The 14573-nt window shown below is 48.2% G+C and overlaps 7 protein-coding genes across 8 annotated transcripts; 4 read left to right on the forward strand and 3 right to left on the reverse strand.

Annotated features, from left to right (window-relative positions):
* Positions 1–41: 41 nt before the first annotated feature.
* Positions 42–996, reverse strand: LOC116802288. The gene is made up of 2 exons (XM_032726260.1): positions 885–996; positions 42–790 (listed from the first exon to the last, which is right to left on the reverse strand). The coding sequence occupies exon 2, from the start codon at positions 671–673 to the stop codon at positions 122–124; it is 552 nt and encodes a 183-aa protein (XP_032582151.1). The 5' UTR covers positions 674–790; positions 885–996; the 3' UTR covers positions 42–121.
* Positions 997–1086: 90 nt separating this feature from the next.
* On the forward strand, positions 1087–3156 carry LOC6619778 (zinc finger protein ZPR1). Its single transcript, XM_032725490.1, has 2 exons — positions 1087–1883; positions 1997–3156. The coding sequence occupies exons 1-2, from the start codon at positions 1202–1204 to the stop codon at positions 2695–2697; spliced, it is 1383 nt and encodes a 460-aa protein (XP_032581381.1). The 5' UTR covers positions 1087–1201; the 3' UTR covers positions 2698–3156.
* A 110-nt stretch (positions 3157–3266) lies between these two features.
* LOC6619777 lies at positions 3267–3772 on the forward strand. The gene is made up of 2 exons (XM_002043954.2): positions 3267–3375; positions 3436–3772. The coding sequence occupies exon 2, from the start codon at positions 3445–3447 to the stop codon at positions 3676–3678; it is 234 nt and encodes a 77-aa protein (XP_002043990.1). The 5' UTR covers positions 3267–3375; positions 3436–3444; the 3' UTR covers positions 3679–3772.
* Positions 3773–4482: 710 nt separating this feature from the next.
* On the reverse strand, positions 4483–5193 carry LOC6619776. Its single transcript, XM_002043953.2, has 2 exons — positions 4703–5193; positions 4483–4641 (listed from the first exon to the last, which is right to left on the reverse strand). Exons 1-2 carry the CDS (start codon positions 5094–5096, stop codon positions 4505–4507), a joined length of 531 nt encoding a protein of 176 aa, XP_002043989.1. The 5' UTR covers positions 5097–5193; the 3' UTR covers positions 4483–4504.
* Positions 5194–5233: 40 nt separating this feature from the next.
* LOC6619775 (dolichyl-diphosphooligosaccharide--protein glycosyltransferase 48 kDa subunit) lies at positions 5234–6817 on the forward strand. The gene is made up of 2 exons (XM_002043952.2): positions 5234–5449; positions 5524–6817. Exons 1-2 carry the CDS (start codon positions 5308–5310, stop codon positions 6729–6731), a joined length of 1350 nt encoding a protein of 449 aa, XP_002043988.2. The 5' UTR covers positions 5234–5307; the 3' UTR covers positions 6732–6817.
* A 229-nt stretch (positions 6818–7046) lies between these two features.
* LOC6619774 (histone H3.3A) lies at positions 7047–11090 on the forward strand. 2 transcript variants are annotated; one of them, XM_002043951.2, is made up of 3 exons: positions 7047–7168; positions 8996–9305; positions 9459–11090. In XM_002043951.2, exons 2-3 carry the CDS (start codon positions 9024–9026, stop codon positions 9585–9587), a joined length of 411 nt encoding a protein of 136 aa, XP_002043987.1. In that variant the 5' UTR covers positions 7047–7168; positions 8996–9023; the 3' UTR covers positions 9588–11090. The 2 variants fall into 2 exon arrangements, with proteins under 2 accessions (XP_002043987.1, XP_032582021.1); XM_032726130.1 differs by lacking the exon at positions 7047–7168 and adding an exon at positions 8878–8899.
* A 602-nt stretch (positions 11091–11692) lies between these two features.
* Positions 11693–14369, reverse strand: LOC6619772 (basic proline-rich protein). The gene has a single exon (XM_002043949.2). It carries the CDS (start codon positions 14257–14259, stop codon positions 12016–12018), a length of 2244 nt encoding a protein of 747 aa, XP_002043985.1. The 5' UTR covers positions 14260–14369; the 3' UTR covers positions 11693–12015.
* Positions 14370–14573: the final 204 nt, after the last annotated feature.

Below are 14573 nucleotides of genomic sequence, written 5' to 3' on the forward strand. Positions count from 1 at the left end.
GTCTGGCCCAGCAATGCCCTGACATCGATATCTGAACACGCTTATTGTCCGCTAAATATTTATTTTAAGTTTCCATTTTGCCCACATTCTTAATAAGTAAACGTTCGCTTTATTATTACATTTACATGTCTATTTGATTCATTTCCGCATGCATTTTTTTCATTAGTGTTAAATAGGGTAAAATGATCGGGTTAATCCCATTCCTTGTCACGCGTTCCAAATTTTTTATAATTTCCTCAATTCTGTCCATAGATTGCCGCTGCTCTTTAAGTTTAGAATCGAACTCAGCGTCAGAATTCTGCGGCGATGCGGGCACGTGTTTAGTATCCTTTTCCAATTCGTGCACGTTTTCGGTATCATTTTCTATTGTGGGCAGTTTCTGAATGAATTCTCCTATATATGAAACTACCAAAGTCTTTATTTTTTCAAAGAAGTTGCTTTTAAAATATGTATGTTCCATTTGCGTCTTTTCGTTGCGAGTTTTAATAGTATTTTGCCCATCGGTAAATGCATTCCACAAATGTTGCAATTTGAATAGTCGCCCTTCAAAATATCCAAGTTTAGATTTCCGTTGAGCCGAATCCTTTTTATAATTGCGAATGAGGCTCTGAATTTCCTCGCCCAACCTTATTTGCTCGGCCAACAGCGCATTAATGCTCGACGATCCGGCCATCTTGATTGAAAGTCTCTTGAATTGGTAGCAGGAATATAAACAATTCAATGATACTCTAAGCTTGGTTCTTTTTGTACTGCCTTAAATTGTCGCTCTACAAAAAGACTCAAGTTATTTCTGAAAGCAGGTAATTTTAGGAAGAACGTGGGTCAGGTAAGTGGTATTCCCAAATTAATATGCAGATGGCCAATCAGTTACGGTAGGTCCTTACCGTGTGGTGGCAAATACGCTGCAGGTATGCTTTTGAATTTATTTGTGCACGTTTTTATTCCGTTATGAATTCTGTATCGAACCGGAGAACATTCGCGACCGTTTCAGACCAACGCGCCGAGCACACTTCTGGGTATTTAAGGAGTTTTAAGCATATGCAAGACGGTCACACTACGAATTCTATCGGTGCCCGATAGGTTTATGTACACTTATCGCCAGAGTCTATCGATTAAACTTGCACGTTTCGCCCCAAACATATACATTTAATTTAAAAAAGCACACTTAAACAGCAACTTTCGAGTGGATAGCAAACAAATCATGTCCACCGTGAGCGCCGCCAACAGTAACAATGACACCAGTCCGTCGGAGAGCGCGGGGAACGTTCGGCCGGAGCCCATTTTCCGGGAGATCAATGCGGAGCAGACCGACGAGATTGTGGAGATCGAGTCCGCCTGCATGAACTGCTTCGAAACGGGAGTCACTCGGCTGCTGCCCACCAAGATACCCTTTTTCCGCGAGGTGGTGCTCATGTCCTTCAAGTGCGACCACTGCGGACACATCAACAACGAGATGCAGTCGGCATCGGAGATCCAAAAGTCCGGCATTCGCATCGAACTGGTGGTGCAATCCGTGGCCGATCTCAATAGGCGCGTGGTGCGCTCGGATAACTCCAGCATCAGCATACCGGAGGTGGAACTGGAGATTCCGGTGCAGTCGCAGAAGGGCGAGGTGACCACTGTCGAAGGCATCATCGAACGGACAATAGCCGGCTTGTCGCAGGATCAGGAGAAACGGCGCATCGATCATCCGGAGACAGCTGCTTCAATTGAAAGGTACATCGAGCGATTGCACCGCTTAAAGGAGGTGACAACGCCCTTTCACCTGCTCCTTGAGGACATATCCGGCAATAGTTTCGTCGAGAATCCGCTGGCACCTGTCGCCGATCCGCAGCTAAAGACTTCGTACTTCACACGCAGCCAGCAGCAGAACGAGCAATTGGGTGAGGCCTCATTGTAACATTAGAAACTTAACCAGTGGGATAGCCAAAAGAACCATAGAGTCACATAATTCGTAATGTTCCCCTTATAAGCACACACCTGTATTCCTTTCCAGGCCTGTACGAGCAGAATCACGAGGATCAGCACCTGCTGAAGCCCATTGCCGAGGACTCGTGGCCCATTGAGAATCTGCACGGCGAGGTGCTCCAGTTCCCCACCAATTGTCCCACCTGCCAGGCGCCCTGCGAGACGAACATGAAGCTGACAAACATACCGCACTTCAAGGAGGTGGTGATCATGGCAACCGTTTGCGGTGCCTGTGGCCACAAGACGAACGAAGTGAAGTCCGGCGGCGGAGTGGAGGCGCAGGGTGTACGCTTCCGCGTCCAGATTGCCAGCAAGGAGGATCTGACGCGCGATGTTCTCAAGTCGGAGACGTGCAGCTTGTCCATCCCTGAGCTGGACCTCGAGGTGGGTCCGCATGCCCTGTGCGGGCGATTCACTACCGTGGAGGGTCTGCTGGTGGCCATGCGGGATCAGTTGGACGGCACGCTTTTCCACGACTCCGCCGACGTCGCGACCAAGCAGCAGATGCAGCGATTCCTTGACACCTTCGAGGATGTCATGAATCTGAAGCGAGTCATTACGCTGGTGCTGGAGGATCCAGCCGGAAATACCTATGTGCAATCACTGAGCGATGACGACTCGGAGCCGGATGACAAGCTCACTGTGGAGCGGTACGATCGCTCCTACGAGGACAACGAGGATCTGGGCCTCAATGACATGAAGACCGAGGGCTACGAGCAGAAGACGTGATGAAGTCCTGCATTCGCAATTATGGCAATTAATTCATAATCAGACCAGTTTTTTTATAATTACACCCGTTACTCGTTAAGCAAAATTGTAAACTGAATTCGTTGAAAAGTAAAAAATAGGCAACCGGAAAAGTTTTCGACCATATAAAGTATATATATTCTTGATCAGAACGTCGAGTCTCGATCTCAGTAATTATAACATCTGGAATGTTAAGATTACAGATTCTAGAGTCAAATACACAATGCATTTTCAAAAGTGTGGACTTGGCAGTTTTGAGCGGTTTGTGGGCATGACAACATTTGAAAACAAACGGATAGGGTCAGATCGACTCAGCTATTAATACTAATCAAGAATATATATACTTTACATGGTCGGAAACTATTCCTATTGCCTGTTTTGTACGTTTCAACGAACACTTTTACTCGATCATAAGCAGCAAATAAACAAAATTCGAACAAATGTCCACACAGCATTGAAAATATTACATCTAGTTGTAGTTCTAAAATAAATCATTTCTCACAAGGATAATTCAAAAAGCTTTTTTTCAATATTCAGTCTATCGAAATTTCGTCACCTGCAGCTGTGCGGCGATAGCAAGTATCGATAGCCAGCAGGCCAGCTCTAATCAGCTGTTTGGTTTGTTCGTTGTGTAACTTAACTGAACGCGTTGAATTTTTGGTAAATATGCTTAAATGGTATATTTGCTGCCCCCAGTAAACTAACACCCCCATCCCGTAGAGCACCAAGATGTCCGCATCCGCTGCCCGAGGCTCCACATCGCTGCTGAAGCGCGCCTGGAACGAGATTCCGGACATCGTCGGCGGATCCGCCTTGGCCCTCGCCGGAATCGTTATGGCCACTATCGGAGTGGCCAACTACTATGCCAAGGACGGCGATAACCGGCGCTACAAGCTCGGCTACGTTGTCTACCGCCACGACGATCCGCGCGCCCTGAAGGTGCGCAACGACGAGGATGACTAGAGGACTTCGACCCTTCGGAAAAATCCTGTCGGCTCTCATCTTTGATTTTTTTTGTTTACTCTAAAGCTAAGTAAAACAAACATCCAAATGTACAGAAGCCAGTGTTCAGTGGTTCAACTATAGCGGGTAATAGTTTTCCAGGTTTTTCGTGTTTCATGCATACACAAATCCACTCCATATTCCTACAATTGCAACGTTTTGTGTTTGAAAATCCAAAAGAACGCACTTGTTGTATAAAAAGAAGAAATATTTATACATATATTCCTAATTCAAAACCTACATAGTTACAAATTTCACAAAAGATTTATGCACTGCAACCAAATCTTTTTAAGGGACCTAATTCTATTTATTAAGGTTTCAATAGGAATCGTTCAGTAATTCCTCTGAGCATAACCTAATGTGTGATAAAGATAAATGAGACCAAGTGGTAGTCTAGTTATCAATTATTTAAAATGTAATATGTTATATTATCCTCCTGGTAAGGAGATTGCTGGGGTGTACCCTCTTCAGTCTTCGGAGGGAGATGGGATCAGCTAGGATAGTTGCTAGTCGGTTCGGGTGGGCCATAAGCCTGTCGGCATAACGGCTGCTGTGGAAATTAATCTGATCCCCAAGAAGGGTAACTTTCAGATCTCTTTCGATGACCATGTTCGTCACGTACCAGGGGAGCCCAGATGCGTGACGTGCAGCTCTCGACTGGGCCACACGGAGCCTATTAAGCTGGGATTTGGCGGCAGTTCCCCACACCTGGATGGCATAACTCCACAAGGAAGGGAAAAAACACGGAAAAAAGACAGTGTAAAATATGTTAAAACACCAAAGATCTTTAAAGATCCTTGTGCGAGAACTTTAAGTGGAATTTGCAGGCCTTCTCCGTGTAAAAACATTCGCTGCAGATGCCGCACTTGAAGGCCGGTATGGAGTCGCTGCTGGAGTTGGCCGCGGTGGTGGGAGGAGCAGTTGCTGGGGAAGATTGAGAATTTTAAAATCGAAATCTAGCTAGAGAAGAAAAATGTGCACTTACCTCTTTTGGTCGACACTGCTTCCGCCAACACCGTGGGCTCATTCCTCGGCTCCACCGGATGAGTTTGGGTCTGCGTGTGCGACTGGGATTTGCTGGCCTGGCTGCGCCTTCTGCGCTGCTCGAACTTTAGGGCCACGTTAAACTCGCCGTGGGCGCACAGCCACTGGTGGCTGAACTCGTAGGCCATCGACAGCTTCTTCACGCAGATGCGGCAGATCTGCTTGGGATAGTCGTCCTCTGGATCCAGTGGAGGCAAGGAGACGGGCAGGCAGGACGCTAGCATATCCGCAATGGGCACCATCTTGTCCAGCACTAGGGCACTCTCATCGTAAATGGACAGCGATTCCAGGCACTCGTTCCCGCACGTGCGACAGAAGCTCTCGAAGATGTCCATAAATTTGAATTTAAATGTTTTGTTTATAAATTGGCTAGTAAATGTTAAAATTATCGATAAATTAATGAAGTCATCGATTTTTTATAATTTTTTAAATTCCTTCTGGTATTTTCTTATATTTTGGCACACTCTGCCAGTATTCGGCCACACTGACAGTCAGTCATTTTTTTCAAGAAAAGCCGGAGAGAATTTTGTGTTTTAGTTGGATAAAATGATGTGGAAGGCTCTACTGATCGCCGTTTTGGCGATTGCCCACTGCCAGGCGGTACTGGAAACGGACGCCAACACCTTGGTCCTGCTGGACAACCTGGCCATCCGGGAAACCCACTCGATCTTCTTCAAATCGCTGCAGGGTGAGTGAAAATGCCGGCTAACCTCTGACGTGGACAATGAAATGTGTTGATAATTGGTTATCTTTGGGCTACAGATCGCGGATTCAGGCTCACCTACAAACTGGCGGATGACTCCAGCCTGCTGCTGTCCAAATACGGTGAATATCTGTACAAGAACGTCATCATATTCGCACCAAGTGTCGAGGAATTCGGCGGCGATGTGAGCGTGGAGCGTTTGGCCCAGTTCGTCGACGATGGCGGCAATGTTCTGGTGGCGGGCAGCGAGAAATCCGGCGACGCGCTTAGGGAATTCGCCTCCGAGTGCGGCTTCGAGCTGGACGAGGAGAATGCGGCGGTCATTGACCATCTGCACTACGATGTCAGCGATGCTGGCGAGCACACAACCATCCTGACATCCGCCAAGAATCTAATCCAGGCCGACACCATCGTGGGCAAGGCCAACAGACAGGCGGATGCCGCACCGCTGCTTTATCGCGGCACAGGACTGATTGCCGACAAGGAGAACCCGCTGGTACTCAAGCTGCTGACCGCCGAGAGCACCGCCTATAGCTACAATCCTGAGGCCAGTGTCTCCGACTATCCGCATGCCGTTGGCCGAGGCACCCTGCTAATCGCCGCCCTGCAGGCGAGGAACAATGCCCGCGTAGTCTTCTCCGGCTCGCTGCTCTTCTTCTCCGACGAGAGCTTCACCACGGTCGTGCAGTACGCGCAGAGCGGTGTGTTCCACAAGCTTGCCGGCAATCGCGACGTGGCCGAGTCCATTAGCAAGTGGGTATTTGGGGAGACTGGCCGCCTGCGCGTGGCATCCGTGCAGCATCACAAGGAGGGCGAGCTGCTGCCACCGGATCAGGCGTACACCATCACCGACCCGGTCGTCTACACCATCGGCATCGAGGAGCTGGTGCAGGGCGAGTGGCGCGCCTTCAAGGCCAGCGACATTCAACTGGAGTTCGTGCGCATCGATCCCTTCGTGCGCACCTATCTGAAGCAAACGAACTCGGGCGCCTATCAGGCCAAATTCAAGATACCCGACGTCTACGGCGTTTATCAGTTCAAGGTGGACTACGATCGCGTGGGCTACACGCATCTGTACAGCACCACCCAGGTTTCGGTGCGTCCGCTGGAGCACACGCAGTACGAGCGCTTCATCCCGAGCGCATTCCCCTACTACACCAGCGCCTTCTCCATGATGATCGGCGTGTTTGTCTTCTCGTTCGTGTTCCTTCACTTCAAGGATGAGCCCGTGGGCAGGGCCGCCAAGGACGACAAGAAGTCGCAGTAGTCTGCACGTTCATTCAACTCAAATGTAACACACAATGCACTAAAATAAAGTTTCCCGCAGAGAGAAACCCACAATCCATTAAAAAACTTGGCTTTTAGTAACTATATGACATGCCAAGGTGGGCTTAATGAAGCCTTAAAATTAGCAGAGTCCAACCCATTTAAATCATAATCATTTTTAATCTCTAAGTTACAAAATTTAAAAGTTTTAAAAATTCAATTAGCAAAGAACAGAACCAAACTATTTGTCGTGCACGGTCTTACTTCTCAGACAATCGAGTGTAATCGAATACAATCGAAGAAGATTTTCTCCTTCTCGGCTACCACCTATAGCTCTCAACAAAACGGAATCATTGTGAAAATTTCTCTCGTCCGAATTTGTTCGTCTCGTATTGAAAGTGACAATTTGTGAAGAGTAATCTTATTCCGTGTTTAACGGTGAGTTTTTTTTTATTGCTAAATACATCTAATACTAAGTGTGGTTCTTACAACTCACGTGCTTGTGGCCGCTGAATATGTGCGTGTGTGCGCTGTTTTCCAAATTTTTTTTTTCGTTGTGAATCGCCTGAGTTATTGTTTTGCCGTTTTTGGGGCTCCGCCGGCCGTCCAGCGGAGCCCTATTTTTCACCGCACATACACAGGCGCACAGTCGCTGGTGGATACATACACAAATGCACGAAGATGTGAGAGGTCTCGTATTCGCACGACTGTTGGTTGCATTGTTGTTGTAGTTGTAATGGTGAGGTGCGCTGCTTTTTTTTCCAAAATGGCCGCCAAGCAGGAGAATAGTAAAAAATAAAAAGTTGCAGTCGTTGATGAAATTGGCCAAAAGAATAAGAAAAAAAAAAAAAAAAATTCTCAATGTGCGGGAACTGGCGCCAAAAAGTATGAGTAATCGTATTTATGCTGGTTGGCATAAACATACAAAAGTAATTTATTTATTTCTTAAGTGGTACGCGTTTGGATGTGTGTGTATACTTAACACGCCCATTGGTTAACAAATGCAAATGTGCATCTCTTCGCATGTTATGCGCAGTGTGTGCCATCTCTCTTTCCCACCGCCAGTTTTTCCCGCATGTTATTGCATAATTGCTTTTTATTTTCTTTTTCCTTTGGCATTCTCTTTTGTGAGAATGTGCAGCTGTCACATCTACACGCACACACATGCTGTCTAGCGGAGAAACGACGCAATTAACTGCTGGCACACCTCCCTTCTCTTTCTAACGCGAACGTGCCCCTATAGGCATCTCCCTCCGACTTGCCGCCTTTAAATGCGCGCCAAGTTTTTACCGCTTGATTTTCCTTCCTTTTGTTTATGTTTACTCTTTTGGCGCTACCATTCGAAGATTTTTTTACTTTTCTTTGGCTTCTTTTTATTTGATATTTTCCTCTTGCCTGCACAAGAAGTAATTATAAATTGAAAACTACAACTCATTACTTCAGCGTGATTGATTCCGCATAAAGCTCAAAAAAAACTCAAGAGGTTGTACATAAAAAGAAGGGGAACACAAAAAACAGCGACTCACGATGTTTGCCCGCAAAGAAAAGAAATGAGATTTTCAAGTGGTCCTCCATCGTGGAACATTTACACAGCGAGAAAAGCAGATGTAATACAATTATACCACCAATTGAGAATAAGATGTATTCCTATTGCTATTTAGAAGGGATTAATTCTGTAAGGTCTTTAATTATAGGTTAGGCAAGAACTTCGTCTTAGCTAAGCTTCATTTGCATACCAATGTAAATATGAATCACACCATTATTTTTCTGTATGTATTGCTGCCGAGGCACGATTTTTTCCTTTGCCACTCAAGTGGAAGTTTCTCGAGTGCCTCGTTCCCAGAAGAAGATGGGAAAATATTTGAAATGGGGGGCAAGAAGGAAAAGCAGGCAGCTGCCTCAAAAAAATTTCACCTTCAACCCTCGTTATCGTTGTGACGACGAACCAAAGTTCCTCGTCAGTTGGCCGCCAGCGCTTCGGCGCTGTGCATCGGTCCAAACTTTGGCTCCCCGCCATATTCATCCGTGTATATCCGTCAAGAGTATCGTATCCTGGCCAGTTGCATCGTGCACTGCGCCTGTGCCGGACGAAAAGTTTCGAGTTTGTGCCCAGTTCCTGGCCGTCAAGTTGCCTATCTCATCTGGCGAGGATCAGCATGTTTACTTTGGGTAGCAACCAAACAGTGATTGTAGAAGTGCATTTAACTAATGTGAATCTGGAACGCACACAATCTAACTTAGCTTTTTCAATTCCCTTCATTGCAGTTCAAAAAAAGAAGAAAGCTAAGAAAAGATGGCTCGTACTAAGCAGACTGCCCGTAAGTCGACCGGAGGAAAGGCTCCTCGTAAGCAGCTGGCCACCAAGGCTGCCCGTAAATCGGCGCCATCCACCGGCGGAGTGAAGAAGCCCCATCGTTATCGTCCCGGAACTGTGGCTCTTCGTGAGATCCGTCGTTACCAGAAGTCGACCGAGTTGCTCATCCGCAAGCTGCCCTTCCAGCGTCTGGTTCGTGAAATCGCTCAGGATTTCAAGACCGATCTGCGTTTCCAGTCGGCTGCCATCGGTGCCTTGCAGGTGAGAATTATGCTCCAAAGCAATGAAATATTGTGGTTTAACTTAACTAAGAATGCTAGGTTTCATGGGATTATGACAAGTCGAAGTGGGGGGATACCAATGTTTTAAAGAAACTTGATTATCCAACTCATTTGAATTTCTCTTGACTTACAGGAAGCATCTGAGGCGTACCTTGTGGGTCTCTTCGAGGACACCAACTTGTGCGCTATCCACGCCAAGCGCGTGACAATCATGCCCAAGGACATCCAGTTGGCGCGCCGCATCCGTGGCGAGCGTGCTTAAGCTGGATCAGCAGGAACGCCGGATTCGATCACTGTCGTCCAGTCCCGAACAGCAGACCATTCACGTAACATTGTGGAAGAGGTGCTCGCCGAGGAGCTATACCATCGACACATTGATCCAATCTATCATTCATATTTACATGTAAACATTTATCATCCCTTTGTTGTTCAATCGAATCGACAGCAACAACAGACAGAAAAACAACACACAACATTACTGTAATGCTTAAAACTTATTTGTAACTCTTATTATTACTATTATCAATTAGTTTTTAAGTTTTTTTTCTCGCCTGTGCGTCGACGGTGGCACCGTTTACGTTGCGTCGTGCTCCTTCTCCTTAAAATCCGGATCCACCTCTTCGATTTGGAAGGAGGGAATACCACCGGGCGGCCGTTGTTGCCTGTCCGCCTGCAACATCCGCCACCAACCACTCCAACAACTGTCCAGCTGACGGGCTTCGGTTTCCAGGTAATCCGTGATCTTTAAGGCGCCTGCCTCGCCTTTATCGCTTCGATTGAGAAGAGGTTCACCATCTGGCTGCCGAGATGTGCGGAGCGTGGAGATCGGGGCCAACCTAACGCCGGCTGGGCGTGGCAAGGCAGACAGACGGTTGCGGACCGCCTGGCGGTGGTTCCCGGATCTCTGGATGGGCGGCGAGGGCATGGCCGTCTGGCGATGCCACTGACGGCACGCGGCTTTTATGAAGATAATATCCATATATAACACCGAAGACCGAATCGAGTACACTTAACTTTACACTTACGTATATGCTTATATATACATAAATACATACATATATATAAATATAAAACTATACGGAAGGAAAAGAACTAGATATAAATACTCTTTCTTCTGTTCACTTTTCGTTACTGCAAATCATAATCAGAGCATTATATATATATATATAGAAGTTATATATATATATGTATGTATACATATAACGAAGGGATGGGCGTGACAGAGTTAGTTGATTAAATAAGATTTTAGATTTACATGCATTTTATACGTTTAGGCGGACGATGTCGCAGTAGAAGAATGATGATTCTTCTTCGGGAGATGAGAAAAGATATAAAGATGATTCAGCAATCAGATAAACTTACACATCTATAGATTTGGAAGAGCATCAAATAAAAATAACCAAGACAAAAATCACATAACAAAACAAAATAAAAGCAAAAGCGCCGAGCAGAGCATTGAATATTTCCCAATATTTATATGTAGTTTGAAACAATGCAAAATAATCAATTGTAAACGCCCATAAACATGCATATATATATATATATAAATATACATATAGCTGTAAATTGGTGTCGATAACTAGTTTCACATTGAACATTTAAACAAATCGGACTAAATATGTCTATATCGTATCGTCGTAGCTTACAAGAACCAATATGAAAACCGAAAACAGAAAACGAACCCCAACAAAACACAAAAACAATTTACAACAACAAATCATTGACAACAAGAGCAAAAATAACTGGAAACATCAGCAAAAAAAAAGAAAATAAAAAATAAACGGTTTTTTCTATAGAAGAAACCAAAAAAACCCAACACCAACGAATTGTTGTATTTTCTGCGAAAGCGAGACGGGAGTAGTGTCTTCGAGAGGGGTGGTGGGGTGGAGAGAGGTGGCGATGGTACAGTTGACTCCAAAAATCGAAACCAAACGTCATTCGTTTTGTTTACGTGTGTTAATCTCGGTGCGTGCATGTGTGTGTGTGTTACTCTTGTTCGTTTCTGTGTGTGCAAGCTTGGCTGGCTGCATCTGTATGTGTGTGGGTGGCTTTGGCGCTGCCCCCTTTTTTTGTTTGTCTTTGATTTGCTTTTTCAAGGCTGCCATTAAGTGGCGCCACCTAGCGATGGTTCTGTGCCACGGGCGCTCAATAAGGGTTAACGAACCACTTTGTTCGTAAGCTAAGACGGCCAATATGGGTATAGGGTTAAACTTTGTAATTAATTGCTAATATTTATAATAATGTACATTAAAACAATTATTTAGTTTAAATTACCAATGTTTTCCTTCTTTTTGTCAGTGTATATATCGTTATAACTCAAGCATACCCATTTAAATTGCAAATTGAACGCAAGATTTAAACATTCCATTTACATATAAACGTACATTTAATTTATTTGCATATTTGAATACAGTCCAGAATGCGACGCACACTCAGTTATTAAAATATTAAAATTAGGCTTCGCGAAAAAAAGTGAGTTAAACTAAATTGAGAATGGGATTGATGTGGAGTTCTTAGGGGCGGCGCCTAAATAGGGATTTCAAATTAAGAGCATTCCGGTTGTTTTCCTTCCGGTGCACAGCGAACAGGGGCGAAGTTCCGGGAGGGGACAGCTATGTTACAACACAGGGATCGATGCTTGCATAAGTTAGGGACTACAACTAGGATCTGGGTGGTAGGATTCCTTGTCCTTAGTCCGCCTCGTGCTTCTCCGCCTCTGGATGCTTGCCAGGTGCCGTTGCCGGTGGCGGCGCTACTCCCCCAGCTACGGCGGCCTCGCCCAGCGTTGCTCCTCCAGCTGCCGGTGGTGCTCCTGGTCCCGCTCCTGCCCCGGGCGTGGGATACACTCCGGCTCCGGGCGCCGCTGCTGCTGCCGCTCCAGCTCCACCGCCTGGGGCTCCGGGTCCTCCAGCGCTCGGTTCGTGCAGGTGACCTGGTGGCGGTTGTTGTTGCTGCTGCTGCTGTGGTGGCGGTGGATTGCTTCCATGCTCCGGCGCATACGGATGCCCGAGATTGCCATTGTGCTGCGGCGGCGGCGGACGCGGGGACATGTAGTGCGAGCCGGGTGGCGGGCCATAGGACTGCTGATACGGCGAGAACGGTGCGTAGTAGGGCTGTGGCGTCGGATGTCCGCCGTACTGGGGCTGGTAATAGGGTCGTGCTGGTCCACCGGGTGGTCCAGGCGGCGGGCCATGTGGTGGTCCGCCGTAGTTGGCATAACCCGTGTGCGGAGGTGGCGGCGGCAGACCGGACATTCCCGGCGGCGGCTGATGCGGCCCCATATGCGGTGGCATCAAGGAATGTCCGGGTGGCGGATGGCCGGGATGTGGATGCATCTGCGGCATTCCGGGCGGTGGAGCTGGACCGCCCTGTTGCTGCGGCAGTGGCACCTGCTGCGGCACCGGCGGCGGTGTTGGTGTCGTCGTCGTTGTGGTCGCTGCCGCAGCTGCTCCGGCCGCTGGAGCCACCTCAGGCGGCGGTGTGGGTGTCGGCACCGGAGTGGGCACCTTGCCGGGCTGGGCCACCACTTTGGCGGGTTCCGTTTTTGGTGGCTCGACTAGCGTTGACTGCGGAGGCAGGGCAGCGGCCATCTCCAGCTTCTCTGGCTTGATGGGTGGCGGCGGCACCGATGGCTTCGGTGGTGGCTCAATGTCCATGGGCTCGGGATCCGTTTTGCTGGCAGTTTCGTGCACGTGCACCGCTGGCGCCGGCGTGGGCGTCGAACTCGGTGTGGGATTGAGTGTAGCGGGCTTCACAGACGGCGGTGTCTCCTTGGGCGGAGCTGCTGGCGCTGGTACCGCCGCCGCCGGCTCTTGGCTAGCGGGTGTAGCAGCGGGCTGACCCGGCTGCGTTGGCGGCTTGACTGCCTCCTCGCTCCTTGTCACTGGGGCGGCGGCAGCAGTAGCGGCAGCTGCAGCAGGATTCGCTGTGCTATTCGCATTCGCATTCGGTTCATCCAATCGCTGGCGATCGCGCTTGATGTCCTCGTACATGCGATGCACCATCTTCTGGAACGTGTCCTCGTCGACGGCCGGCTTGCAGTGGCGCTTCAGCTCCTCCTGGAAGGCCTCGCTGGACTCCACCATGCGCTGCTTCTTGGCCTCGAACTTCTCCTCCATCTGCTGCAGTTCCGCCTCAAGTTTGGTCTGGTGCATCGTCAACGAGCTGACCTGCCGCTTGAGCACCTGCATCCGCGTGGTGGTCACCACTGAGCGCACATCTGGTACAACGGCCTCCGAGAAGATCTCGTTAATCAGCCGATGGTTGTGCAGGTAGCGGGCGTAGGCCAAGTGCTTGGTCGTATACCCTTCGTCCTGGTCATCCTCGTCCTCCGCCGGCTGAATGTCGATGCGTCGCTCGTGCTGCGACTTACTGCCGCCACCGCGTGACGGTGTCTCGTGCATGTCCACGTCGGTCTTCACCTTGCTCTTGGCCGACATGTAGGCCTGATAGGCGGGCGTCTGGTGGTAGGCCTTCAGCGATTTCTCGTACTCCAGCTTCTCCACCTCGTACTCGTCAATGAACTCCGTCTTCTCATCCTCGGGCAGCAGCTTCCACATGGCACCGATCTTCTTGCCCAGCTCCCACAGCTTCAGCTCCGGATGCTTCGCCTTGACGCTATCCCAGACGCGTTTCGAGTACCGCATGTAGGGCAAAATGGGCTTCTCCGGCGGCTTTGGTGGCTTGGGTAGCCGTGATTCGTTCTGGTTCTTGCTGCTCGACGACTTGGTCACCTTTTGTGGCGTGAATGCAGGATTCCCATAGTTGCTGTGCGTGAAGATGGGCGTCTGATCCTTGTTGCGATCGCCACCACCTCCGCCGCCGGATGAACGCGACCGGCTGCCGCCGCCGGAGCCACCGCCGCCGCCCTGGAGTGGTGTGGCCGATCCCTGGCCGCCAACGGCTATCTGCTTGTAGTTGCTGGGCAGGGCCATCTTTGCGCAATTCGCTGGTCAAATTAGTGTAGGTTTTCCAAGAGAAATAACAATTTTCAGGCGGACGCCATTTTCTGTCGGCGTTGGTGGAGGTGTGACCGTATGTGATTCTAAGAAAAATCATATGAACCGGGAATTTGCAAATATAGCGACTGCAATAAGGAAATAATAACTGCCAGGGAATATAGAACATTTTAGTTAGCTAAAACTAGAAGAACAATATAGCTTAATTTGTGCTACTTATAATAAAAATTGTAGCTTGTCATTTTTATTCAGCTTTATAGAAATAAAAAAGTATACCACACTAGAATCAA

The sequence above is a fragment of the Drosophila sechellia genome, chromosome X (assembly GCF_004382195.2).
Source record: "Drosophila sechellia strain sech25 chromosome X, ASM438219v1, whole genome shotgun sequence".
NCBI lineage: Eukaryota > Metazoa > Arthropoda > Insecta > Diptera > Drosophilidae > Drosophila > Drosophila sechellia.